Below are 26,252 nucleotides of genomic sequence, written 5' to 3' on the forward strand. Positions count from 1 at the left end.
CAGCCAGCTCAGATTTCCACAGGTTTGGAGCCACAGCCGGGGCTCTCCGGCGGGCGGGGAGAGCAGAGCCCGGGCAGCAGAGTTCCCAGAGCTGGGCTCTTCCCCGGAGAGAGGGGAGCAGCCCTCGGAGCGTCCCGGAGCTGTGTGGTGGGACGGGGCCGGGCATCCACTGTATCCATCCATCCATCACATCCACTGCATCCCACCGCATCCCACCGCATCCCACCGCATCCCATTGCATCCCACCGCATCCCATCCCACCGCATCCCACCGCATCCCACCGCATCCCATTGCATCCCACCGCATCCCATCCCACCGCATCCCATCCCGTCCCGTCCCGTCCCGTCCCGTCCCGTCCCGTCCCGTCCCGTCCCGTCCCGTCCCGTCCCGTCCCACCGTATCCCATGCCTCCGCCTCCGCCGTGTCCCGCCCAGCCCAGCCCAGCCCAGCCCGGGGCAGGAGGAGCGGTCCCGCCCGGCCCCGCTGCCCGAGCTGCCGGAGCCTCTCCCCGCTCCGCTCCTGCTTTGGTGAGTGAACAGCGCCAGGGAAAGGGAGGCGGGAGCTGGGGCCAGGGAAAACGGGAGGGATTGCAGGAATTGCAGGAATTGCAGGGATTGGAGCCTGGCGGTACCTGAGCGCAGCCAGGGGAGCGGGGCAGGAGAGCAAACAGGAGCGGCACAGCTCAGCACCGAACACTCTCCGCTTCTGGTAACTCTCCCTCGCCATAAACTGGGAGCCCTGGGCAGGTTTTGCCCGCTCCTGCAGCGGCGATCCCAGCGCAGAGCAGCAGAGGGGAGCGTAGGGGCAAACAAAGCTGAAGAAAAATCGCAGAAGAGCATCAATACCCTGCAGGAGGCTCCTCCGAGGTGCAGATCCAGCAGCTCCGAAGGTTGCCAGGTTTGCCCCCGGAGCAGAGAGGAGTCGCTGCACGGAGGGGATGCTCAGATGTGAACGGAAAAGGGAAGGGAGACGGATGGATGAAGTCCGGATTCTCCGCTGTGCTTCATGGCCACACCTGAGTTAAGATGGTTCGGGGGAGTTCCTGTCTGCCCGCTCTTGTTTCAAGCATCATTCTGGTGAGGGAAGGGAAGGGTACATGGCTGGGGAAAACTGGCAGGGAGGGTTTTAAGGGAGAACAGTGGCTTGGCTGAAGAGGAAGAACTTAAACCCTCACCCCCTTCTGAAAACACTTGTGCTCTTGCGAGGTAAAATCCTAAATGCATTATTTTCATAGAGATCTTTTCTCAAATACAAGTCCAGCACATCCTGAGGGGGCTGACCCTATAGCAGGGACATAACCTGCCCTAAACCTTATCCCATCCTTGATTCAGCCTTTCCTTTACAGACAGCAGCGATGGAGAGGAATCAGAATTCTTGCATATTTTTTAAGTTTTTGTTTGCAAGGCACCAGGCTCTGTCACTGTAACAGACCCTGTGCCCCTCTGCCATCTTCTTACTCCAACAAAAAACATTAAAGCTGCCTGGAAAAAAAAAAAAAGGAGTTTGTGTAAGTCAGATGTGTATTTCTGTAAAGGAAAAGCTTTGTATTTTCAATGAATTATTGTTATTATTATTAATTTATTGATTAATTTATTATTAATTATTGTTATTATATTATTGCAATGAATTATTGCAAATTAATGAACTCATTAAATTACTACAGAAAGTTCACCGGATGTTTGAAGAGACTGAAAATACGGGTTCCAAATTAAAAATGGGGAAAAAAAAGTGACCCAAAAGAAATCTTTCAGCAACAGGATTTACTTTTATTCCTAGTACAAGGAGACAGTGACTCCTCACACCCACTAGGATTTTTAGATCTGTGCATTTTTGTGATGGTTTTCATACAGTTCCAAAGCACCAGAAGTTCACTTCAGCTGAATTCAAGTTAATCCCCTAAAAGTTTTCATAGTGATCAACCTCCCTGCTGAAAGAACTCTCAACTCTTCATCACTTGTATTATTTTTTACTTTTGTGAGTAATGATTTCCCAAGCCACTTGGAAAGAAGCAGATCTTAATGTTTGAATGATGGGGTGAATTACATTTTTAGAAGTTAATTGTATTTCTGATGCAGGTGGATTAAACCCACCAAGTTTTACGGCTGCCAGGGGTTGGAGTCAGTAGTAGCTCAAGGTGAAGTCCAAAAAAATTAAGATTTTTTTGCTATTCTTGTAGGAAAGATTTCCTGTTAGACTGAATTGGGATAATGGGTTCCAAACCCAGACTAGAAAGGCACCACTGCAGCTGCTCAGCTTTAGAGGAACCACATTCCCGGGAAATTCCCCTTTGTTTATAAGGGATTGTACAGCTCACAGATCTATTTACTGCACCACAGCACAAAGGACTTTTCTTCTGTTACAGCGGTGATTTCACAGGTCTGGCACCTACAGCAAATTCTCTTTTCACACACAAGTAATGGAGTAAAGAATATAAGACAGTACTTAAAGAAAGTACTTAAAGAAAATTACATTTAACTACTGTTTTGCTAAGAGATCACATTGATGACCAATTAGTTGATATTGATAATATTTAGACTAGCAGGGAAAATTAACACCATATCTGAAAGCTTTGGGATTCTACTCAAGAGAAGTTTTTCCCCCAATCTCCTGGCAAAAAATAATCCATATTTGGGGAATGCTATCACAAGACCAAGAATGGATTTTGTCATGGAAAAACTGATATTTAGAACAACCTAAACTAGGAAATTGAACTGCTGGAAGAGGAGTTCCATGGAAGTCTGAGCTTATATTTGGAAGGCCAAAACATTCTTTGGAATGTGTCCATCTTCTGTTATCTCTTCTTAATATTCATGGAATACAGGCCAAGTGTTAAAGAGAGTTGTTAAAAAAATGCCAGTCAGAGTCAAAGAAGTCTGTATCTGTTTCCTGATCACTTCAGGTTAAGGCTGAAAGTTAAAAATAATAACTAATATAACTAATAAATAAATATAACTAATAACTAATATAACTAATAAAAATAATAAATTTACTTAGGGAAAGAAAAGGAAGTAAATGCAGTGGTGTGTAGAAAATTGTTTCATTAAGTAGCTGGTTATGCTGCCTGAAGGATACTGAAGCTTCACTTCCAAACTGTCCTGGCTGGACTGAGACATTGTCATTTGAGTGGGAACAACAGGCAGGTTTCCCAAGTTTTTTCATTTATTTTTCATCAGAAATATTCCTTGAATATCAGCAGGCATTGAATAGGGACTGTTCCCTTACAGAGAAATAAATGGGTTTTTGAGAGGGAAATTAATCAAACTTCTAGCATGTTAATACTTTCAAGAATAATTTTTGGGGAAAAATCACTAGAAATAAATAAGTTTCTTAAGTACAACAGAGTGAGTAAAGGCCATCTGAATTAAAATCTCACTTTCTGCCTTGTATTTAGTCTGATGAGCAAGAATTTTGCTCTTTGGAGCTGTAATTTCTTTAAAATCTATCAGCAAGAGACGTGCCAGTTTCTAGAAACTTACTCCCACTTGGTCAGGGTTTAACAGATTGCACCTGCACTGATGAGGCACCGAGGCATCCACTCAGCATCTCCCAGGAGATTCTTGTTCCTTGGAGTTGTAATACAATAACAAATCATGTTTGCTGAGCCTCCCTGTAGAAAAAGCTCTTCACAGACAGCAAGAATTAAAGAGGCATTTCACCGTGAGGTCAGGGTTTAGAATTTCCACAAAGTAACCCAAGGTTTTGAGCTGTTTTGTTATTTTTTCTTTTTAATCTGTTCTGTCTTAGTGAACTTTGTTTCAGTATAATTCAACTGTGCAAACATTAAACCCCATTCAGTCATTATCACTTTCTTCTATTGGCAACTGCATTAGAGATAAGGAATTACATCAGTAGCTCCTGAAGAAAGGGCACATTAACCCGCTTTGGAGATCAATTCTTGCTTCCTAAATCTTGCCCTATCCAACCACAGCAGTGCTAAGGAGAAAGTTTGGGAAGCAGTGAACAGCATTTACTGTGTTCTGCTGTTTGATTCACAGAATCACAGAATTGTTGAGGTTGGAAGGATCTCTGGAGATCATCCAGTCCAAGCCCAAATGCAGTTCATATATTCCATATGCAACCAAGGAGAGCTGTCTAACCAGGCAGCTTTCTTTGCTGGTATTGTTTTCAGTTAAAGACTCAATTATAGTTGCCTTTTCTCCCTTTATTTTACCATATAATTACACACCATTTACATTTTACATGCCATTTACATTAAATTGGAAATATGTGGGGGTGAAGGGTCTTACATCAGCTCCTTGCCCCGGCCATGCCCCGTACACTTAAACATACTTGAAGAGGTGGAGAGACACAGACTGGGATGTAACCACTTTCCAGACATGGTTTAACATCCATGGAATAATTTCTGTCCTCAACTTCTATGGAGTGATTTCTGTCCTCAGCATCCATGGAGGGATTTCTGTCCTCAATGTCCACAGAGTGATTTCTGTCCTCAACATCCATGGAAGGATTTCTGTCCTTAATGCCCACAGAGTGATTTCTGTCCTTAATGTCCATGGAATAATTTTTGTCCTCAATGTCCATAGAGTGATTTCTGTCCTCAGCATCTATGGCATGATTTCTGTCCTTAACATCCACAGAGTAATTTCTGTCCTCAACATCCATGGAGTGATTTCTATCCTTAACATCCATGGAGTGATTTCTGTCCTCAGCATCCATGGTGTGATTTCTGTCCTCAACATCCATGGAATAATTCCTGCCCTCAGTGTCATGGAGTGATTTCTGTCCTCAACATCCATGGAATAATTCCTGTCCTGGTTCTCAGGAGATGCTGGAGGGCTCTGTGACCTGTGAGCAGCTGCCACAGAGGAACGGTGCTGGCAGAGCCTGAGGGAATCCAGGATCACAGCACTCCCCAGGGTGCTCCTGTCCCCTCTGCCTATGGATGCTGCCAAGGACACAGCTCCTCTCCAACAGCCACCTGTGAGTAAAGCCCAGGAAAGAAGGAATTTGACCTCTCATAAGGAAGCACAAATAATTGCAGCTTCAACCCCGGTTACTGGAATAAAAATTTCTGGAATAAAAAGGGTAAAGTTAAATGAAGTATTGCATCACCGAATTTCAAGAGGAAATCCTGACTATTGAACAATCTGTTGCATTGTATTGCTCTGGCCGTGTTTAGAGTTAAGAGGCTGAGAAATCCCATGCATATCTCCGTGTTAGTTGTGTAAATATTTTGAGCAAATATTTTTACAGTCTCAATTTCTTTCCTTATTGCTTTAAGAGATTTACCAGAACATAAACTCAGACAAGCTATTAAATGGCACAAAATGTGTCACCCTCACAGACATCTTTCATCAGTGGACTGGAGGCAGAATTTGGTCAATTGACCATTTGCTCCAAGATGTAAAATATTATTAATCAATTCTGCACTGTGGATCAATACAAGAATTAGCAGTTGGGAAGCAGAAGATGCTTATTAGTCCTGAAAAATCTTATTATTTTGCATTTGATCTCAAATAGGCCTGGCATCTTTAAATGTTTGAAATCTGTGGGAGCCTAAATTGTGTAGGAAGAGATTACTCATTACCTATAATTTGAATGACTGCCTACTGACTGCCAGCTGCTGGATTCTCAAAGTGTTAGATGGGGGTTGTAAATAAGCACTGGCTTGTTTAAATTATTTAATACTAAATATGTTTTTACTACCACATTTTAAATTGGTTTGCCAATATGGAGTTTATGTTATGGTTCATGATCAGCTGTTTAATGAGATCTAATGAATTAAAGCTGTGAGGAATTAAATTTCTTCTTCAGATTCTGAGGTCAGAAATAGATGAAGCTCTATGAAAACTGTTTGGGATTGGTTAGTGGGGTTTCATAAAACACAAATTATGTAAAATGTTGTAAAAATTTGTTATTTAGGAAAGCCCAAAAAGGGACAGTGCTAAGCTGAGGCACGAATTAGCTTTATTATCTCATTACTACAGCGATTGAGTACATTTTCTTTCTTTTTTCTAGTTCTGGAAATAATAATCCTCAAGCAGCATGTTTACATCCAGGAGTGCAAACCATGACTGACCGTCCAAGGCCTGGACATCCACTGCGATTCTCAGTCAAGAAAGATGTCCCACAACACAACAGAGAGCAGCAGCAACGCTCCCTCAGCTCTCCTAGGCCTGTTCCTGGGAAGCATTTCCCTGATCACCATTGTCATGAACATTTTGGTGCTGTGTGCTGTGAAAATGGAGAAGAAGCTGCAGACGGTGGGTAATTTATACATCGTGAGTCTCTCCGTGGCGGATCTGATGGTGGGGGCGGCCGTGATGCCCCTGCACATCGTGTACCTGCTGAGCCCCAAGTGGCCCCTGGGGCTGGAGGCCTGTTTGTTCTGGCTCTCCATGGATTACGTGGCCAGCACAGCCTCCATTTTCAACCTGTTCATCCTGTGCGTGGACCGGTACCGCTCGGTGCAGCAGCCGCTCGAGTACCTCAAGTACCGCACCAAGGTGAGAGCCTCGCTCCTCATCCTGGGGGCCTGGCTGCTCTCCTCCACCTGGCTCATCCCCATCCTGGGCTGGCACGTCTTCGCCAACCACGGCCAAAGGAACGTCAGGGAAGACGAGTGTGAGACCGAGTTCTTCAAAGTCACCTGGTTTAAAGTGCTGACGGCCATTTTCAACTTCTACCTGCCCTCCCTGCTGATGGTGTGGTTCTACTGCAGAATCTTCAGCACCGTTCGAAAACACTGCCAGCACCGAGAGCGCACCGATAGATCTTACTGCTCTTCCAAGGAAAAAACCATGGTGCAGCAGGCTAAGACGAGGGATGAGAAAAACATCTGCCTCCAGGAGCAAATCTTAGGTGAGAACACCCCTGGCACGGACAAGCAAAGCTCCCCAGAGCCCCAAAAAGCAGAGGCAGAGCTTCATTTCAGCAATCCTGGTGAGGCTTCAGAGGCGCTGAGTAATGGGAAGGTCCTGAAGTGTTTCTCTCTCACCACAGCCAAGCCCGAGCCTGGCTTGGACAGAGCAGGGAAGAAGGGGGTGTGCGCCACGAAAAAACCTGGGAATAAGGAGCAGCCTGGCTGCCAGGACAGCGACTCCAGCGTGGCATCAGACAACCACACCTTCACTGAGGTGGCCCCCCGTGCAGAGCAGCCCAGTCCCGGCCCTGCAGGAGCCTGCTCTCCTCAGGGAAGGACAGAGCACAGGGATTCCAGGGGACTGGCGTTCCTGAGGAAAACCTGGCACACCCTGCACAGCCGCTCCAGGAGCACCCACCAGCACGGGAACAGGGAGAGGAAGGCAGCCAAGCAGCTGGGGGTCATCATGGCAGCCTTCATGCTCTGCTGGATCCCCTACTTTGTGTTGTTCATGGTGATAACGTTAAACAAGGAGCACAACAACCGTCCACAGCTCTCAGAACTGCACAGGGTCACCATATGGCTGGGCTACGTCAACTCCACCTTAAACCCATTCCTCTATCCTCTCTGTAACCAGAACTTCAAGAAGACTTTTAAAAAGCTCCTTCACATTCATTGATGCTGGAGTTTTGGTGCTCAGGTGCAGCTCAGGAGTTCAACCAAACCAAATGTTCCAGTTTCAAAGGACGTGTTCAGTAAAAGACTTTGGTGAACTGTAGTCTATAAAGAAGTGTTAGTAAAAGTGGGAAATGTGCACTTTGTAGTTTTAATACATTTGAAGAGCAACTTCAGATTAAGGATCTGAAAAAGTCAAGGTCAATATATGAACTGTTACACTGTTGTCAGCCTTTTACCATTGGAGATCACCACTTCCATACAGAAATGGAGATACAAATAGACATCCTCAGTGATTATAAATTATTCAGCTACAGAAAAGGAAGAAATCACATTTCACTGATTGGCCAAAAACATTTTTCTCTTTCAACCTACTCCATTAAACACATTGCTTGTGAAGTGAGATTTGCAGGAGGAGGTACTTTGCACAGTCAAAGAAAAAACGTCCAAGAGTTTAAAAAGTCTCTCCCATTTATTTATAGCCTGCTCCAAATCACAAACTTTTCATCAAATGTCAAGTTTTGGTGTGTATCCTGCTGTATCTCTGTGATATTGTGCTTAGATTAACTACACATTAACTTTGCTGAAAAAGAGGTTTTATGTCCCAAAAGAGTTTCCATGCTCAATGTCCTGTCACCATCTGCTCCAGAAGGGCATGCTGCTGTTTCCAGACTTGCAGAATATAGTTGATTATACATGAAATGTGTTGACCTTTTCTACCCTTTATATTTAATTTGTATTTCATAAATTTTGCTGTCAAATATTTCAGGAGAAAAACACAATAATAATGGAATACTCCATGTTGGAAAAGAGACCAGGAAGATGTTGAAGTACAACTGAAAGCTGAGGTGGCTTTGATGCTACAAAAAGAGTCCTCTCATTCCTTTTGTTGTGCTGATGAATTTCCCACATCCTGAACACTTTCTTAATTGTATTTAAAGGACTCAACATTAAATGAAACACTAACATATCTACATTCTAATAAATTGGGGAAATCTGCTAAAGGAATAAATTCAGTCTATTCCAGTGTATTCTGCAAAGTTCAGAGATTAATTGACTTTGGTTTCAAGTTGCACACAAGAAAAAAACTGCAATTAGGAAACTTAAATCTAGGAGAAATAAGGCAAAATGCAGAGAGAAGACATGAAACCAACAAAATTTCCTGCAGAATTCAGACAGCTTTTTCACTGCAGGAGGAACACCTGCACAAGCAGAAAAATGCACCTTTTTGGAATAAAGAACAGAACCTTTTGAAACTCATGCTCTAATCCCTGGCCTTTCACAAACAATTGCTGAGGTTCACAGCCGCTAAATTGGGTTTTTTTTCTGTTCTGATTTGCAACAGCACTTCTGGCTAAAATGGATGGTAATTTAGATGATCCCTGAGGAAATAAAAGTCAGCCACAGTTATTGGTGCTGAAAAACACATTTACCCAAGGGCTGCTGAGAATTATCAAGAAATCTGTCCTGTTGATCATGTAAATTTGCTTTTCTGACCTTAAAAACAACAAAACCTCAGGAAGATCATTGAAAATTGGTCTAAAAATGATGGTAACAAAGCCTTTGGTAAAAATAAAGAACATTCAGACAGCTAAACACAGGAAAATAAAGCTGGCTGAATATATATATATACACATATAAATATATATACATATATATATGTATATATATATATTATCTCAAGACATTTTATTCATGATCGTTGCGTAACTGTGTTAATAGTCAAGACAGGGGATTTGCGATAGCTACATTTTATAGCTATTAGATGACAATAAAACAGGAAAATGGGATAGTGCCTATTTTATATAGCACAAAAAAGTACCCAAGAAAATTTCTGTTCATTTCACTGGACGGGGCAATTCCAGTGGCTCTGGATGTGAGGGAAGCAGAGGAGAGCAAATCAGGGTAAGAAACGGAGAAGCCAAGGCTCCAGGGAATATTTCAGGTGTGGTTTTCTGAAAAATATTTTCAGGATTCTGCAGTTCCCAGCCAAGCTCAGAGGACACGGAGCTTGCGGAGAGCGTAACGAGGGTCCGGGCATTTCCTGGAGATGCGCTGGGGTTCGGCTGTGCTGGAAGCGGAGCAGGTTTTGCAGGCACAGGATTCCCCTGGGAGCGTTCCCTGCCCAGTGGGGACATCTGCTGGGACAGCAGCGAATCCCGGGATGCAGCGGGCAATTGTCATCGTGCTTTTCCCCACATTGTCAGGAAATGCCGCCGATGGGAGGACGAACATCAGTGCAGGCGCACATTGTGGCCTTCTTCCAGCATCTAAAATGACGCCATTCACTTCTGAGGGCTCCGTTGTGTGCCGGGGGGGTCGGAGCAGGGCACGGCACCGGGCACACGGCTCCAAGTGCTGCGGGGCACGGGCCCGCCGGAGCCGGCGGCTGGGGCTGCGCCGGCCGGACCCGAGGTGAGGGATCGGGATCGGGATCGGGATCGGGATCGGGACCGGGATCGGGATCGGGACCGGGACCGGGACCGGGATCAACCGCGCCTCAGGCTCTGCCCGCCCACAGCGCCTTCTGACGTCATCGTTCCGCGCCGCCTGCCTAGTCACGTGCGCGCGGTGGGGTGACGTCAGCGGTGGGCGCCGGCCGGTGATGCCGGAAGCGCGGAGCGAGCGGTGCAGCCGGTGAGTGGGAGCGGGCGGGTCCCGCCGGCCCTGGGCTCTGCCACAGCCCCGGGTACTGCCACAGCCCCTGCCATCGGCACCGCCACAGCCCCGGCAACCGCCACCGGCACTTCCCCTGCAGGGTCACAGCACCGGCACCATCCCCGCACCGCCCCTCGCTCCTCCCGGGTCGGTGTGTCCGGGCCTCAGCCATCTCCCCGGGGCTGCAGGCACGCGTAGACGAGGCGGAGGAGTCGGTGTCGATCCCGGTGCCGTGTCGCTGTGAGGGGTCCGTGTCAGTGCCGTGTGTGTCCCGTCCCTGTCCCGTGTGTGTCCCGTCCCTGTCCCGTGTGTGTCCCGTCCCTGTCCCGTGTGTGTCCCGTCCCTGTCCCGTGTGTGTCCCGTCCCTGTCCCGTGTGTGTCCCGTCCCTGTCCCGTGTGTGTCCCGTCCCTGTCCCGTGTGTGTCCCGTCCCTGTCCCGTGTGTGTCCTGTCCCGTGTCGCTGTGCGGGTCCGGTGCCGTGTCCGCGTTCGGCTGTGTCCCGGCTCCCTTCAGCTCGGTTTCCCGGTGTTTCTGTGCCGTTCCAGGGTGCAGCAGCAGCAGCCAGGCCATGGCCACGGCCGGCGGGGAGCCCGGGCTCGCCAAGCTGCAGTTCGCCCCGTTCAGCAGCGCCCTGGATGCGGGATTCTGGCACGAGCTGACCCAGAGGAAACTCAACGAGTACCGGCTGGATGAGACCCCCAAAGTCATCAAGGGCTACTACTACAATGGTACACACAAACTAACCGTGCCTTACCGCTGCAGCTTGCTCCTGACACCCCTCTGAGTTATCTGGCATGCTGCAGACCTTTCATGGCTGTGAACTTTGAATGTTTCACTGGGTGCTTTACATCAACAAAAAATAAAGGGAAATAACCTGTATATTTCAGTCTGAAAGGAGCTTTGTTGCTGTTTTGTTTGGTTTTTTTTTGTCCAGGTGATCCTTTGGGTTTGCCAGCTCGCTTGACCCTGGAGTTTAGTGCCTTTGATATGTAAGTACAGGCTGTGGTTTTCCTTCATTTGTGTGTGAAGACACTTTCCTGGCATAAAACTGATTTATTTGTTAGAGAAACTCTACATGAGAATAAATAACATTTTAATGAACTCTATAACAGAGACTGCTTTGAGTCACAAAAAATTAACTCCTTCTGGCTGAATTTAAAATATTCTGAATTCTGAAATTCATTCATTTTCTGCATGTATGTTTATATAATTTTTTTTTTTTTTTCATTTCCTCAGCTTTTTGCATTAGGGAGGCTTTTTCAGTCGTTTGACTCTTTCCCTTATAGCTTTAATTAGAATTTCAAATTGTTTTTACAGTCCCTGGTTGTTACACTGTAACCTCTTCCAAAGTGTTTCTCTGTTGTGACTGGAAAAATGCCAGGTTTTGAGAACAGTGTCAAAGGAGGCAATGAAATCAGTGAGATCTGTAAATTAAGGGAAGATTGGAGGGTTTTTATCTAATTTATCTCAAAAATAAATTTATAAATAAATTTTAAAATTAATTAATTATAAAATAAATGCTGTTTATAGGCAGCAGCTTCTCCAGCTGATGATGCTACAAACTACAGAAGCTGCTCAATCTTTTGTCTGGTTTGGGCTTCCTCTGGGATGTGTTTTAAACATCAGATTTTAACTAACTCTTCATGTGGGTACAACACTGGCATCTAAGCTCAGCCTAAATTAGTTTTTCCCAGTGCAAATCCCATTTGCCTCAGGTAGCTCCTGTTTGAGCAGAATTTAAAAGCTTCAATCCCTGGTTTAGTGTCACTCTGCTTGGAGAACACACAGAGATGCCAGATGTATTTCTGAAGCCATGATGGAGGTGTGTGTTTGCACTGGTTATTCATCCATGCTCATAAAGATGTTTTCATTAGAGGTGGTGTTAATTTCCTTGCTGTGCTCATCATTTGATAATTTAAGTTTACACCATCAGATAGCTACTGCTGCTGGTGATTGTGTTAATTCCCAGAGTTTTCCTTCTGTTTTTATCAGGAATGCTTCAATACCAGCACGTTGCTGTCCTGCTTTTGGAACGTTGTATAACACCAACACTTTTGAGTCTTTCAAATCCTGTGATAAGAAATCACTTCTGGACAAGGAAGCAAGTGAGGTAAGATGTAAAATCAGATAACAGCATTTCCAAATCCTTTCTACCACTTGAAGTGCTTTACACTCTGCCTCAAATTTAGAGATACTCCAGTCCTGAGCAGGCTCAGGATTTAGCTTATTCTGGATTCTTGGAGTTTGCTTCTTGCTGTTCTCTACAAGAGAATAGAACCTAATTTAATTATTGATAACTAATCCTACTTGGAGAACTTCATCCCATTTTAAGCTCTACAATGCTCTTGGAGCTGCCAGGGACTTGAATTCTGTAGAGCACATTTTTAAAATTTGTCTTCATACCCAAAAACCAGCAGTGCCTGGTTTAAACCTCAGATTACTGCAGTTTATCCGTGTGACAAAGAGACAGGGAAGCTCCACAGCAGCAAGAAGCCTGAGATAAATCAAGAAAAAGATGGGTGAGAGGGGCTGGTCTGTCTGCACTGGCACCACTTAATTTAATGTCATGGCCTGGGGAGAGGTGAAAGTCAAATTTAAGATGCTTTACTTTGACCAGTCCTTGATTCTTTTAATTAATTGCCTTGAGTGACAAAGTTTTGATGCATGGCTTCACTCCAAACTAGGAATTTTTGCATTCCTATGGCCTCGTAATTCCTTGTTGCCTGACCTTTAAAATCCTTTTATCACACATAATTGTATGAGTAAATTCACTTAGAAAAAAATGGCAATGAACATTTATCTCCAGACTTTAAAGTTAGCTGGAAGAGTTACAGATTTTTGCAGCTGTTCTCATCTTCTCTTGGTGTTTCTCTGCCTCTTTTTTTCCTCCTTGTCCCCACAATCCATGGCAGATCTGGGAATCAATCAAATCTGGAGCTGCTCTGGAGAACCCCCTGCTCTTGAACAGGTTCCTGCTGCTGACATTTGCAGTGAGTACAGATAATTTGTGCCTCCTATTTGTAGTGGAAGTGGCAAAGTAATTTGTTTTTAGGAGTATTAATATATTTTGTATTAATAATAATGCTGCATTAATATATTTTTGTATTATTTTCTACAAATGTATGAGATTAACTGATAGCCTTACAGATATCAGTAAAAGTAGAGCAGCTGCTTCATGTTCAATAAATTGAAAGTTTTAATAAGTGCTCCAGCTAAGAAATCCTAAAGGATTGTACACACATAAAAAACATTTACAGAGAATGGAAGTCTTTGATTTTCTAAACTCATTATGAGGTAAAGATACCTGTGGTTCCCATGGTTAAAATCATAAACCATTAATTTTAATTAGTATTATATAATTTACTTTGATATAACTCTTTATTATCTAATTAGACAAATTTCTTTTCCCTAGGATTTAAAAAAGTATCATTTCTATTACTGGTTTTGCTACCCTGCTCTCTGCTTCCCTGATGGAATTCATTTAACTCAGAAACCTGTGTGTCTTGGGGACAGGTTCTCACTAAATCAGGTATTCAAAATCCTAAACATTGTGAATTCTGCAATACTGAGAACTGCTGTGAGCTTTAAAACTCTTTTTTTTTTTTTGTTACCATGAACTGAATTATTTGGAGATTCTAATTTCTTTTTAAATCTTCACTTTTTTTTTTTATTTCCATGTTGGTTTTCTGTTTACCATTTGTTTCATGATTGTTTAAATTGTCTGTTTAGAAGCAGATCTAGCAAAAAATTCTTGAAGAGGTGATTATGCTAATCTATATATTATATATTTATTTTTGAGATATGTATATTAAGCTGTATATAAAAATTAATATGTAGTTATGTATATGGCTTTGGTTTTGAAACTCATTTAAAAGAAACCTTTTGAAAGGGACATCCCTGAGTGAGCCAACTCATTAAAATTACAAAAATTATTAATAAAATGCATGATTAGACAAGAAGGAGAAGAAGTTAATTTGTTTATTTTTAGGAGAAGAGTTAAACAGTCTTTAGTTTCTTTCATATTTCAGTTCAGAATTGGTCAAGCTGTTGGTTCAGTTGTCTTTCCACTTTCAGATCCAAGCCCTGCAGAAAGCCTACGACGACCTCTGCCAGGAGGAGGGGGTGACAGCCCTGCCTTATTTTTTAATTAAGTATCATGATAATTCTGTCATTGTATCCCTGCTGAAAAAGTGGGATGGCTTCTTTCAAGACCAAGGAAGAAAGGTAATGAGAATTTTATATCATTTTATGGTTAATCTGTGAATGGTTTGAGGTTTTAATACTGAGCTGGGCACAGTGGTTGTGTCTTGAAGGTGGCTGTAAAGTGATTTTTATGGTGTTTTCCCTTTGATTTGTTCTCTTGCTGGCCTGTGCCCTTTCACTTTTTGATCCTCCCAGAATCAATGCAGAATTTTGGGATGGAGCAAGGCTTCAGTTGCTGGGCTTCCCTCATAATTGTGCTTTTAAGGTAATAAAAATGCATTTACTGCAGTGAACATCCAGTGTCCCTAAAGAGACCAAACTGAATAAATCTCAAAGCTGTGGCAAAACCTTGAGCAAAACCTGCTGTGACCATGGATTAAATATAAATACACAAAATGTGTGTGTGTAGACCTGCCCTGTCCAGAATTTTTATTTAAAAATGCCAAATAACCTTTGCATGACTGTGGATAGGTGACTTCTCATGGAGAACAATTTGATTTGCAGGTGACAGTTGGAGTTTATGATCCCTGTAATTTGTCCCAGTATCCAGGATGGCCCCTGAGAAACTTCCTGATCCTGGCAGCCCACAAATGGTATCTATTTTATTCTTTCCCACAAAGATTATGTACTGGTTGATGTTAAATGAGATATTTTTCTTCCCATGGCATTTCACTCATGAGATTTTGCTTTTTCCCTTGACATTACCCACCTGGAGTGATTCTGGTTTTGTGCATTATTCTGTTTTTTACTCTGTCCATCACAAATTCCTGTGAATCCTAATCCTCACATGGATGCATGCACCTGGAAATGGCAGCTTCACACCCTGCCAATACCCTCCAGCTGTGTCAAATCTCATTTAAATACTCTGAATTTATATAATTAATTAGGATCAAGCAATAGCAGACTTACATTTTAAAAATCAGATATTCTTAGGTTTTCTTCTTGTACCACTTGAATTTTTTTGTTGGGGAGAAGATGGGAAGGCAAGACACAGTTTTACACTCTGGATTTTGAAAGAAAGGATTTCAGTGATCAAAAAAATTATAAAAACATTTAATTAGGTAATTTGTAATTAGTTACATTTTTTAATATATATAATTTTTTATAAATTATATATATATAATTTTTAATATATAAAAAATTATAAAAACATTAATTAGGTAATGTGTAATTAGGTTTCACTTCCATAGTTTTGAGTGTTACATTTACACAGCCTTGGCATTCTGAGGGGTTTAGGCACTAAAATTGTCAAGTTTTTTTGGGGGGGTTTGAATCACAAGGAGGAAAAATTGCATCTATTGTGAACTCAGAGCATCTTGGTGCCACAGCAAAGTCCCAGCACCCACCTGATGTGTGCTCTGGTGCTTTTCTGCTTTCTATTCCTGTAAATCTGCAGTTTTTCCAGGGCTGGGTAAATGCAAGGACAGGCTGGCAGTGGCATTGCTTTGGAGCTGTTGCACACCACAGCAGTCATTTTCTTACACTTTAGGAGTGATTTCTCTTTCTACACCTGCTAAAGACAACAGTGTTCAGTACCAAGACAAAAAGCCTCATTCAGAGCCTGTAAAGGACTAAACCTGTGGGAAGTGGTGGTAAAAACAATTCCCTTTTCTATTAAAGAAGTTGCATGTCTGTCTCTATTTATCTTTTATTTCCACGGCAGGGGCAGCATTCTGCAGAGGGTTGAAGTGCTCTGTTTCAGAGACAGGACCATGCAAGGGGTGAGAGACATCACACACAGCATCATCTTTGAAATCAAACTGCCAGAGACACCCCTGAGCCCAGGTAATCCATTCAAAACATTATTTTCCTTTTTTTTTTTTTTTCATTCTTAATCACTGCTGAGATGGCAAAATAAATTACTGCTTCAAAGTCCTTACTTAGGCTAAGTTATTTCAAATGGATTTTAAATTGTTTGAATTTCTGTTAAATGCCTCTAAAGGAAATGCTTCCTTTTTGAGAAAGAAAGAAAGAGGAGGGAATATTCTCTCTAAAGATTTTCCTCCTGGACTTGTGTTTCAAATTGAAAACCAAAAAAAGTCCTGCTGGTGTCGTAGAAAATACAATAAAACAGCAATCTGTCTTATTTTTTCTTGTTGAATTTGTATACAATCCCTCAGGTAGGAAAAAAGTGATGCTGAATTTATGGGATGCAAAATTTCTGGAGAATTTCTAAAATGATATAAAACCTGCCCCAGAGTGGAATAGTTCCTTTAATCCCATAGTGACACATCCAGGTGTATTTTAAAACAGTTGACATGAAAATGTGAAAACATAATCTCAGATTTAATTTCTAGGTACAGGACAGTATCCCAAAATTTCTCGGGCAGAAAAGTTCTGAATGCTTCACGTGTCATTGCTGCAAAATATTTAATTATTATATATAATTAAGATATATAATTCTCCACTGAATTTGCAGATGGGGTCTATGAAATGATGACTGAAATTGGAAAAATTTACTGAATTATGAATTTGCTGAGCTTGACATTAAAGATCTGAGGGGGAATGATGCCAGCTCTGTGCTGGGTTTGAAGCTGAACAGGCAAAAAAGCAGCACAGGGGACAGCTGAGAGCAAAGAAATTCTCCAGGAAATTCCAGTTGATGTAAGCAGCACAGTTTGTATAGCAGGTTGTTAAAATGCAGGTTGTTTACTGGCAGGTTTAAAATAAGGTTTTTTTCAACAGGGTTAAGTCCAACAAAACTTCTTTTTTTCTGTCCTCCAATATTAAGGTTTTCATTCTTTCTTTCCTTTTTTTTCTTGCTTTTTTTGTTTGTTTTTGTTTGTTTGGGGGTTTTTTGTTTTTGTTTGGTTGTTGTTTTTTGTTGTTGTTGTTTTTGGGTGGTTTTTTTGTTATGTTTTAAATATTTCAAACAGATTGTCCAAAAGCTGTTGGATGGGAGAAAAACCAAAAGGGAGGCATGGGGCCAAGGATGGTGAATCTCAGTGAATGCATGGATCCAAAGAGGTTTGGTTTTTATCTTTTAAATTCCCATCATTTTCTTTACTTGGCTTTCATCCATAGCAAGTTGAAATGTGAAATAGGTAAGAATATGCAGTAAAACATACACTGATATTGTTTGGATTTTCCTTTTGGACATTTACAGAGCAGTGCACTGCCTGCAGCAGAAATCTTGGCAATTTTGGACTCTGGTCGAAAATTGTGAATGCATTTATTTAAAACTGAGAGAAATGTAGGTCAGAGTGTTACAGGCCTGTGGTAATTTCATTGAATTCTTTAACTTGCATGGTGTTAATGAAAATAAGTATGGGAGAAAGTTCATCCTTTGGGATTTGTCAGAGTGGGACAGGAAAGGGCTCAGGAAATGTGACCTTAATAATTTTTATCATTCTGCACATAATATTTGGGCAATGGATTGAAAATAATGAGGTTACAGAGTGTCTGCATCTGTGTCCTTCCCTTGGGAAAACTTGCTGGTCTGATGGTTCAGGTTCACATTTTGCCCATCAAGCAAAGTCATTTTTGTCAAGCATTTGTGGAAATTCTCAGTGTCTTCACAGATACTCAGTAAAGTTCAACTCAGAGTTCTTAATTCTATAGGTAACTTGACCTTCTTTACTTTTGTAAATTATATAAGTGCTCCCCACAGAGGTGTTGGTAAAATGTCAGCTTTGACAATTGCTGCTTAAATCTTTGTTGGGTGAGTAATTTACTGGATGCTGAAAAGATTTTATTTATGATGTGTGAGGAATAAAACTTGCAGGAATCTGAGAGCTGTGATGGCCTGGCTTGGTGAGAGTTTTAACACTCCCTATTCTGATGGATATAAAAATCTGCCCCTTGTCTGAACACAGATATCCTTCTTCATTTTCTTTCTCCAGCTTCCACAAAGAGCTGCCCACATGCTTTAGGGCACAAGTGGAATATTTCATGTTAAGGGCAGGTGTAACTGGATACAGGAAACCAGATAGTTTAAAAAAGAAACAAAAATTTATAGAGAAATTATCTGTCTTGGCACTCAGCTTAACAGGAATCTTGGCTGAGACACCATTTTTATTTTCATGCTTGCATCAATGTTATTACTAAAATTTTAGTTTTGGATTGATACTTTTTCAGAAGCTCTTGTCTGTGTTTTTTTTTTTTTGTGTTAAATTGCTGAATTCCTTCTCTCCTTTAAAAAAAAAAAGAATTTGATATCTCAGCTGAGTTAATTTAGTAATTCATTTATTGGAGAAGCACAGGAGGGTTCAGAAGTTATTGTTTATTCCATGGCACAGGTTGGCAGAATCATCCGTGGATCTGAATTTGAAGTTGATGTGCTGGAGGTTGGTGCCTACTCTGGATTTAGAAAAGATTGTGGCTGCCAAGTGTCTGCTGCTGGGAGCTGGCACCCTGGGCTGTAGTGTTGCAAGGACCTTGATGGTAAACCCTTAACTTACAAATAATCTCCTGTTTCTCATAAATTCTGTATTTCTTTTATGTTTTGGTCCAGCTGCCATGACACATCAGAGACAAATTGCATTCTCTGCATCAGAAGACACAGAATGCACATTAGTTATTGACTATTATAAATTGCAGGGAAGAGGTGAGATCTGTACCTAATGGAAATAAATACCTAAAATTCTGCTGATACGAGATAGTAAGGAAACCTTGGCAGAATATTTTGAATTTATATTTAAAAAAAAAAATCTGAAACAAATTAACAATCTATAAAGACCAAATTCACATTGAAGTATTTGAAATAGCTGTGCTGATAATTCCTTTCAGGGATGTTCACCCCATTCCACTGAATTTTGAGAGATTTCTGTTAAATTCTATATTTGGACCAACCAAATTTTCTCTTCCCTTATTTCAGTTGCCTTGAATAACTGCAAAAGCTTTTGTAGCTTAAAAAAAGTGAACAAAACTCAACACTGAGCATGTGGCATTCCTCAGAAAGGTTTCCCAAGGCTGTTGTAATTATCTTTATTAAATTTTGCTCTCCTTTAGGGCTGGGGTGTGAGGAAAATCACTTTTGTGGACAATGCAAAGATCTCCTACTCCAACCCCGTGCGGCAGCCGCTCTACGAGTTCGAGGACTGCCTGAGTGGGGGCAAGCCCAAGGCTGTGGCAGCAGCAGACAGGCTGCAGAAAATCTTCCCAGGAGTGGTAAGATCATTATCTCCATCTTACTATCACTGGCAGAAAAAATAAAATAAAATAATTCAATTTCTATTCCAAGTTCTAGTAGTTGAACGTTAAAAATGCTACACGAGTGTTCTCTTGGTTACTGAAATATTTTACTACAAATCTCTGCTCCTGGTAACTTTATTGAGGTAAGTATTTGTAGTAATGAAATGTAATTAAGGATCATTAAGTGGTCTTGTAGCTTATTGATAGTGAAAATTTTTTCCTGGCTGGGATGTCCTAAGGAGCTGTGAGTAATGCCAGGTCAGACATATTAATTGTCTCCTCTGGGAGCAGGTCTTGAGAGAAGTAATAAATGTATTTTTGAGATTTCCTATTATGTTTTAGACCCCAAGTTTGCAATCTTCTCTAAGTTGATTTTCTACACTAGAAGATAACAGCTTAGTTTTAAATTTCCAGCAAAGGGAACAATACATAGTCCCCTTTTTTAATGTCATTCTAATATTTTATGGGATGATAACTAAATATTATAGATAATTTGGATAATTTTAAAACTTTTTAGATTCCTGAGATTTTGAGATTCTGTGGAATGAGCAGGGTCTTTCTTTGGGGATATATATGGACATTTACTATTCCTTAAAATAATACCAATGTGCTCTCTGAGCTTTTCTTGCCATTTCCTGGCTGCCAAAGTTCACCTCAGCTGCTTTGGCTGGTGACTGCTGTCTATTTTTTGAGGGACAGTTATTCAAATAAAATTGTTGAAGCTGCCAGGCTTGTCTGTATTGCTACAGCTGCACTGCCTGGATTGAGCTTTTTTTTGGAATTCTGGTAGGATTTGAGTATTTACAAACCACACAGAGCAGTTTTTGGTGCAGCTAATGTCCAGCTTATTTATTTTCATTTATTAAACAAAAATTGCCCTCCTAAATCGCCAGCAGTGTCAGTCGAGCTGATCTAATCAATCAGCACTTTGCAGCACAGGCTTGATGAGTTATCCATGAATACTTTACTCAGGCACAGCATGGATTAAGTTTTCTATTCCTACCACAACCTTTTGGAGGAGATAATGGCACTGAAATTAAAGCCTGCCCCAGTAATTTCCTGATGTCTGTGGTGATGGCACAGAGGGGAAGAAAAGGTGTATCCTTTGGTATGGTTAATGCAGCTATTACCCACTGTCATTTCTCCAAGCTGCTAAATGGGCCTGGTTCTTTTTATCCTCAGGGATATTTATGTGTATTCTCCCTCCTGGTTATTTGACTCACCTGGATTTATGAGTTGTGCTGCTAATTAATTGGTCTGTGCAAAAGCACATCCCACCAACCTTCCTTTCCTCTCTTCCCATGGAATTTCATGCTTGGTTCATCCAGTTTTTACATTTTGGTTTTTGATTTTTCCTGCCAAGCAGGGAGGCTTTGGCAAGGCTTGTTGTTCTGTAGCATAAGTGAGGGATCCATCCTTCCCTTCCAGCAGATGGCTGGCAGATTGTGCTGACACACTTCCAAAGGAGTGAATTCATTGTTTGCATTGTACATGCATTGTGTAGATGCTTATTTGGCTCAATATTTGCTCTCAGTATGTCCTGCCCAAGTCAGGGGCTGGAAGAGGGAAATGTTCCTGCCACAGGAACAAAGTCCTCCAGCATCTGCACAGTGCAAGCAGCACTGCAAACTCCAGCTCTGCAGTGACAAGTCACAGAAGTGCTTTCTGCTGTCTCAGGTTCCCACATGGCTGGGGAATTACAGGGGAATCATCAGAGGTTGTTCTTCTCAGGAACTGGAAATGAAGAGCAGAGTGTGATACTGCACATCTGACTGGGGCTGAGATGATGTTCAGTGGCAGAAATCCAAACTGCAGCCTGTTCAAATCGTGTGGGAAGGGGCTGGAAAGAGAATCCAGGACACAAGTTTTAATCACAGCTCATAATCACATGTAAAAGTGGCAGCTTGGCTTTGGGGTGATGTTTGTAAGCCCTGGGATCAGGAGCAGTTTGCTCTGTTCTTGTGACTTGCTGAGTCTGCTGTGTATGAATACAGAGTGAGAAACTCCAGCACGGTGCTGCAGTGCACAGCACTGCCCCAGAGAGGTGGGGAGAGCAGAGCTGCCATTCTGACAAGCAGGAATTGAATGTGGACTCTGATTTGTACTGAATTTGACGCCAGTTCAGTCCCAAGGTTACCCTCTGAAGGTGTGATTTTGTGTCTCCCTGCAGAGCTCTGAAGGCTACAACATGAGCATCCCCATGCCAGGCCACCCTGTGAATTTCTCCGAGGTGACAATGGCCCAGGCTCGCAAGGATGTGGCCAAGCTTGAGGAGCTCATTGATGGCCACGACGTTGTTTTCCTGCTGATGGACACTCGGGAGAGCCGCTGGCTGCCTGCTGTCATTGCAGCCAGCAAGAGGAAGGTGTTGCACTAATCCATTCCTTCTTCCTTTGTTTTAAATGCATTTCTGGCCCTGAGCAATGCACTTCTATTTCTTTGAACTTCCCTTTGCCACTGGAGAGATCAGTGTCCCTTTAGTGAGAGCTTCACTGATTTACAGCTTCAGGTGTAAGTGTGATATCTTCATCAGGTCCTCCTTAATCCTCCTGGCCTTCCTGCAGCTTGCACCTGTGGGCTTTCAGCAGTATAAATATATTTAAACAGCACAGAAATGACAAGAAGAGCAAGTTTGCAAGGCTTGTTGTCTCCCAAACAAAAATCTGATTCCATTCTCCAGATGACTGATTCTCCATGTTTATTAAAAAATAGATATAAATAATATTAACCCAACCCACAGCCCAGGCAGGGTGTTCTGGCATTGCATTTGTGCAACTCATGGACACAAAATTCCTGCTACCTACTGAGCAGGAATTTGTTGGGAGCAGGAATTATGTAAATAAAGCCATTTCTGACTTTTCTGTTCTCCCACAGAGCTGCCAATATGAGCATCCTAAAGTTCACTTTTGAAATCTCTTCAGAGTTTGAAAACAATTCAAATCAGCCAACTCCTAATTATTATGTGAGTGGGCTGATTTTAATTATTTATTATTATTATTGTTATTGTTATTATTACTATTATCATCACAAAATATTCAGGTTGTTTTGGTACCATCCAGCACTTTTATCTTCAACTCAACCCAAACTCTGCTTACAAATGTGCTACAGCTTTTCAAAAATTCCATTTTAAAATCTCAAAATTGAAATCTAAAAGTGTCAGGGTCAGCCTGCTCTTCCACATGAATGATGGTTGGGAATTTTCAGCAATACATGGAGTTATATGTGTATATTTTATATGAATCCTGTCTGGTTCAATCAGGATAGAGTGGTTTTATGAGCTCCAAAACTTCCACGTTTTCTTAGCCAGCAGTGCCCCTCTACATTTTTCTTGCAGCATTCAAATAATTTTGAGGAGAGATTGAAACTTTTTTGTGACATTTCTCTGTTCCTTAGTGTTGTAGTGTGTCTGCACACTGGTTGATTTGATAGCATCACTTTGATCTGAGGAGATGGAATTCCCTGTCACTGCAAAAACACAGCAGGGAAATCTTGATGTGCCCAAACAGATGCTCAGTATTTTATGTTGGTAAACACTCAATGAGAGCTCTGCTTCAAATGTGATTCTGTGTGACACCTGCAGATCTCAGGTCCCAAAAAGGCACACAGGAAATAAAGAACATGGTGGGTGATGATTTGTGTGAAGCCCACAAAACCAGGGCTGTGGGTATCAGGAAGAGTCGTTCTCCTCACTTCATCATCCGAGCACCTTGATGAGCTGTGCCATTCCTGCAGTCCTTCCCCAAAACAAGCACCTCACACAAACAAAGCCTTCAAATGCTAAATCCTCATGGCAGATGTTAAATCTCTGTTCCTGCTGAGTGCTTGAGCTTGTTAAAATTTGCTTGTTGCTTCTTCTTGTTTATCCATGCCAAAAGCTAATTTTCCATTTGTTTCTTGTATTTTTCCATTAGTCTCTATCAAAACCAGATGATATTTTTTAATTAAGGCTCAGTTAGAATGAAATAGTTACCTGCCAATAAGATGAGAAGAGAGAAACAGTTGATTGCAGTGGGAATTGTTTAACAATAATATTAATTTCTGCTAATACCAGCTCTTACTCATATTTTGGAAGTGGAACACCATATTCAGGTTTTTCAGGTAGATGCAGTGAGAAGATGCAATTTTTTAATTGCTGTAGGCCTGGACAGATTGAACAGCAGGGTTCCACTTCAGGACTGAGGAAAAATAAACTACTCCAAGGCTGAAAGATAATATGCAGAAGTAATTGGAAATACTAAGAATGATGATGGGACTCAAAGCTTCCTAATTAAGATGACTAATTCTTGAGAGAGCTTCCCTCAGAGTTCTTCTTTTAAATAATTCCTGGCTGGAAGAATGGAAAACGAGGAAGTGCTGCACCAGAATTTCTCTCAACAGTCTGTGCAGATGCAGCAGGGCATCTTCATTTATATTTGACTGGCTGCAGTCGTTACTGTGTTGGTACTTCAGAATCCTCTGTGCACTTGCCACAAAGTGGAGGGAAAGGGGAAAATGAGGACAGAGGAATTGTGCAGCACAGCTGCTCCTGCTCCCCATGTGACTAAGCAGATGCAGATGAAGCCCATAAGTAATCATTAATTGCTTTCCTTACTGAGCAGAAATTGGTTTGGATAACAGATGGCATTTCATTGCTTGAAGTTGCTGTTGCTTTTTTGTCACAAGTTTGTGTAACAACTAGAGGGAGTCATTCATTTGGATCAGATTGCCCTGAAAGGCACAGAAAAGGACAAGGGCTCATGACTTTCTGAAACAGACTTTTATTTTGGTTTTGTTTTTTCCTAAGTGCTTGGCATCTGGGACTCTGCACCTTTCAGAAACTCTGTTGTTCATGACTAAGGTGGTCAATGTGCAGTTAATGGGTTGCTCCTCCATCTGCAGCCTGTGGGATTTTTGGCATTTGTAGTAAATAAAAACCCCCGAGGCTGCTTTTTTTTTCCCCTCCCCTCCCATTTTGGCTCACTTAAAATCTGTTGTTCTCTTTTTATTGTTCACAGTTGGTCATCAATGCTGCCTTGGGGTTTGACACTTTTGTTGTTATGAGACACGGCCTGAAGAAACCAAAACAGCAAATATCTGGTGATTCACGTTTCAGCAACGCCTCTGCTGCTTCTGACCTGCTGGGATCCTCACTCTTCTCAAATATCCCTGGCTATAAACTGGGCTGCTACTTCTGCAATGATGTTGTGGCACCAGGGGATGTGAGTAGAACCTCGTGGAAATGGTGGTTATACCTCTCCTTTGTTGTGACATGAATTAGTGGTGTTTCATAGAGGGATCCGCTCTGTGTTGATGTACATGAGGTAAAGAAAGAGCTGATTTTTATTGGGAAGATCACAGATACGAATTGCACAGCACTAGAGGTGTTTTGTACAGGGCAGCTGGTTACTTTGGAGTTCTTTTTCCTTCCCTTCAGAACTGTCTGTGTTTATAGTCCACCAGGGATCGGACACTGGACCAGCAGTGCACGGTCAGTCGGCCTGGACTGGCCATGGTGGCTGGAGCCCTGGCAGTGGAGTTAATGGTTTCTGTCCTGCAGCATCCAGAAGGGTGAGCCATTGCTGCTGTTCTGAGGTGTTCTCTGAGAAATCAGACAAATGGCATCAAATCTGTGGGGAGGAGGAGGAGGAATTACACCTCGAGACAGATAATTCTGTGAGGGGTAATGTTGTAAATTAATGTAGTGTGCAGTGTTTGAGGGAGCTGCTTCATCAAGTCTTGAGTTTTTCCTTCTCTCTCTGAAGTTAACCACAGAAAAGTATTAAGAATCTTTCAAAAGAAGAAAATGTTGTTGTTAGTAATCGTGGCTTTCCTTTGCTGCACAGTGTTTAAGTGTGATGAGGAGCTCTTGGCACATGAAGGGTTTCAAGATAAGCCCTGTGTTGCAAATTTTATTTAAAACTCGGTGTGTGTGTACAGAAATTACCCTGAAATTCTGCACCTTGAATGTGAGGCTTGTTTTCTCTTTAAAGCCTGAGAGAAAAAGTGACTTAGGAGTTAAAGATGAGTCTCAGACTGATTTATATATATTTATCATGCTGAATCTTAGTTCCTATGAAACAGATTTTCCACATAGATTCCTTGCCTCATTCTAAGCTGTAGCAAAATGCCTGGAAGCTGACTGGAACTTCTGAGTGTGTTGCCTTGCTCTAATTCTCCCTGTTGGGTTTTTGGCAGTGGCTATGCTGTGGCCAGCAGCAGTGATGACAGAATGAATGAACCACCCACCTCTCTTGGGCTTGTTCCTCACCAGGTAAATTATTTGTGAGAAAACCTGTTCTTTAAGAGCTGGGAGCTGATTATCACAGATGTTGTCTCCTGAAAACAATCTGATTCCATTCCCCAGAGGACTGACTCTCCATATTTATTAAAAGACAAATATCAATATTATCAATAAACACAGCCCAGGCAGGGTGTTCTGGCATTGCATTTGTGCAACTCATGGACACAAAATTCCTGCTGCCTACTGAGCAGGAATTTGTTGGGAGCAGGAATTATGTAAATAAAGCCATTTCTGACTTTTCTGTTCTCCCACAGAGCTGCCAATATGAGCATCCTAAAGTTCACTTTTGAAATCTCTTCAGAGTTTGAAAACAATTCAAATCAGCCAACTCCTAATTATTATGTGAGTGGGCTGATTTTAATTATTTATTATTATTATTATTACTAAATATTCAGGTTGTTTTGGTATCATCCAGCACTTTTATCTTCAACTCAACCCAAACTCTGCTTACAAATGTGTTACAGCTTTTCAAAAATTCAG

At 42.0% G+C, this 26,252-nt stretch overlaps 2 protein-coding genes across 6 annotated transcripts in view; both read left to right on the forward strand.

The window, feature by feature from the left end:
* The first annotated feature begins 670 nt into the window (after window positions 1-670).
* HRH1 (histamine receptor H1) lies at window positions 671-9,079 on the forward strand. Of its 2 annotated transcripts, none has more exons than XM_088061811.1 (2): window positions 671-1,076; window positions 5,980-9,079. In XM_088061811.1, the coding sequence occupies exon 2, from the start codon at window positions 6,084-6,086 to the stop codon at window positions 7,500-7,502; it is 1,419 nt and encodes a 472-aa protein (XP_087917937.1). In that variant the 5' UTR covers window positions 671-1,076; window positions 5,980-6,083; the 3' UTR covers window positions 7,503-9,079. The 2 variants fall into 2 exon arrangements, with proteins under 2 accessions (XP_087917937.1, XP_014115915.2); XM_014260440.2 differs by lacking the exon at window positions 671-1,076 and adding an exon at window positions 4,720-4,941.
* Window positions 9,080-10,014: 935 nt separating this feature from the next.
* Window positions 10,015-26,252, forward strand: part of ATG7 (autophagy related 7) — an 80,589-nt gene continuing 64,351 nt past the window's right edge. For 2 of the 4 annotated variants that reach the window (XM_014260448.2, XM_088061756.1), the window contains exons 1-16: window positions 10,015-10,135; window positions 10,702-10,884; window positions 11,091-11,145; window positions 12,149-12,266; window positions 13,069-13,146; window positions 13,569-13,685; window positions 14,231-14,380; window positions 14,864-14,952; window positions 16,023-16,144; window positions 17,236-17,326; window positions 18,598-18,742; window positions 19,310-19,468; window positions 21,663-21,857; window positions 24,487-24,690; window positions 24,924-25,039; window positions 25,667-25,742. In XM_014260448.2, the coding sequence (XP_014115923.1) occupies window positions 10,725-10,884; window positions 11,091-11,145; window positions 12,149-12,266; window positions 13,069-13,146; window positions 13,569-13,685; window positions 14,231-14,380; window positions 14,864-14,952; window positions 16,023-16,144; window positions 17,236-17,326; window positions 18,598-18,742; window positions 19,310-19,468; window positions 21,663-21,857; window positions 24,487-24,690; window positions 24,924-25,039; window positions 25,667-25,742 (1,875 nt within the window). In that variant the 5' untranslated portion in view covers window positions 10,015-10,135; window positions 10,702-10,724. Of the gene's footprint in view, window positions 10,136-10,166; window positions 10,404-10,701; window positions 10,885-11,090; window positions 11,146-12,148; window positions 12,267-13,068; window positions 13,147-13,568; window positions 13,686-14,230; window positions 14,381-14,863; window positions 14,953-16,022; window positions 16,145-17,235; window positions 17,327-18,597; window positions 18,743-19,309; window positions 19,469-21,662; window positions 21,858-24,486; window positions 24,691-24,923; window positions 25,040-25,666; window positions 25,743-26,252 lie in introns of those variants that run through there. The other 2 variants (XM_088061758.1, XM_088061759.1) reach the window with 2 other exon arrangements.

Source organism: Pseudopodoces humilis, chromosome 13 (assembly GCF_049639895.1).
Source record: "Pseudopodoces humilis isolate 2021_Gansu_Grassland_sample_001 chromosome 13, ASM4963989v1, whole genome shotgun sequence".
Classification (NCBI taxonomy): Eukaryota; Metazoa; Chordata; class Aves; order Passeriformes; family Paridae; genus Pseudopodoces; species Pseudopodoces humilis.

What these genes read in the sequence shown, in the direction of transcription:
- HRH1 (XM_088061811.1), top strand. Translation starts at nt 6,084, where the DNA reads ATGTCCCACAACACAACAGAGAGCAGCAGCAACGCTCCCTCAGCTCTC.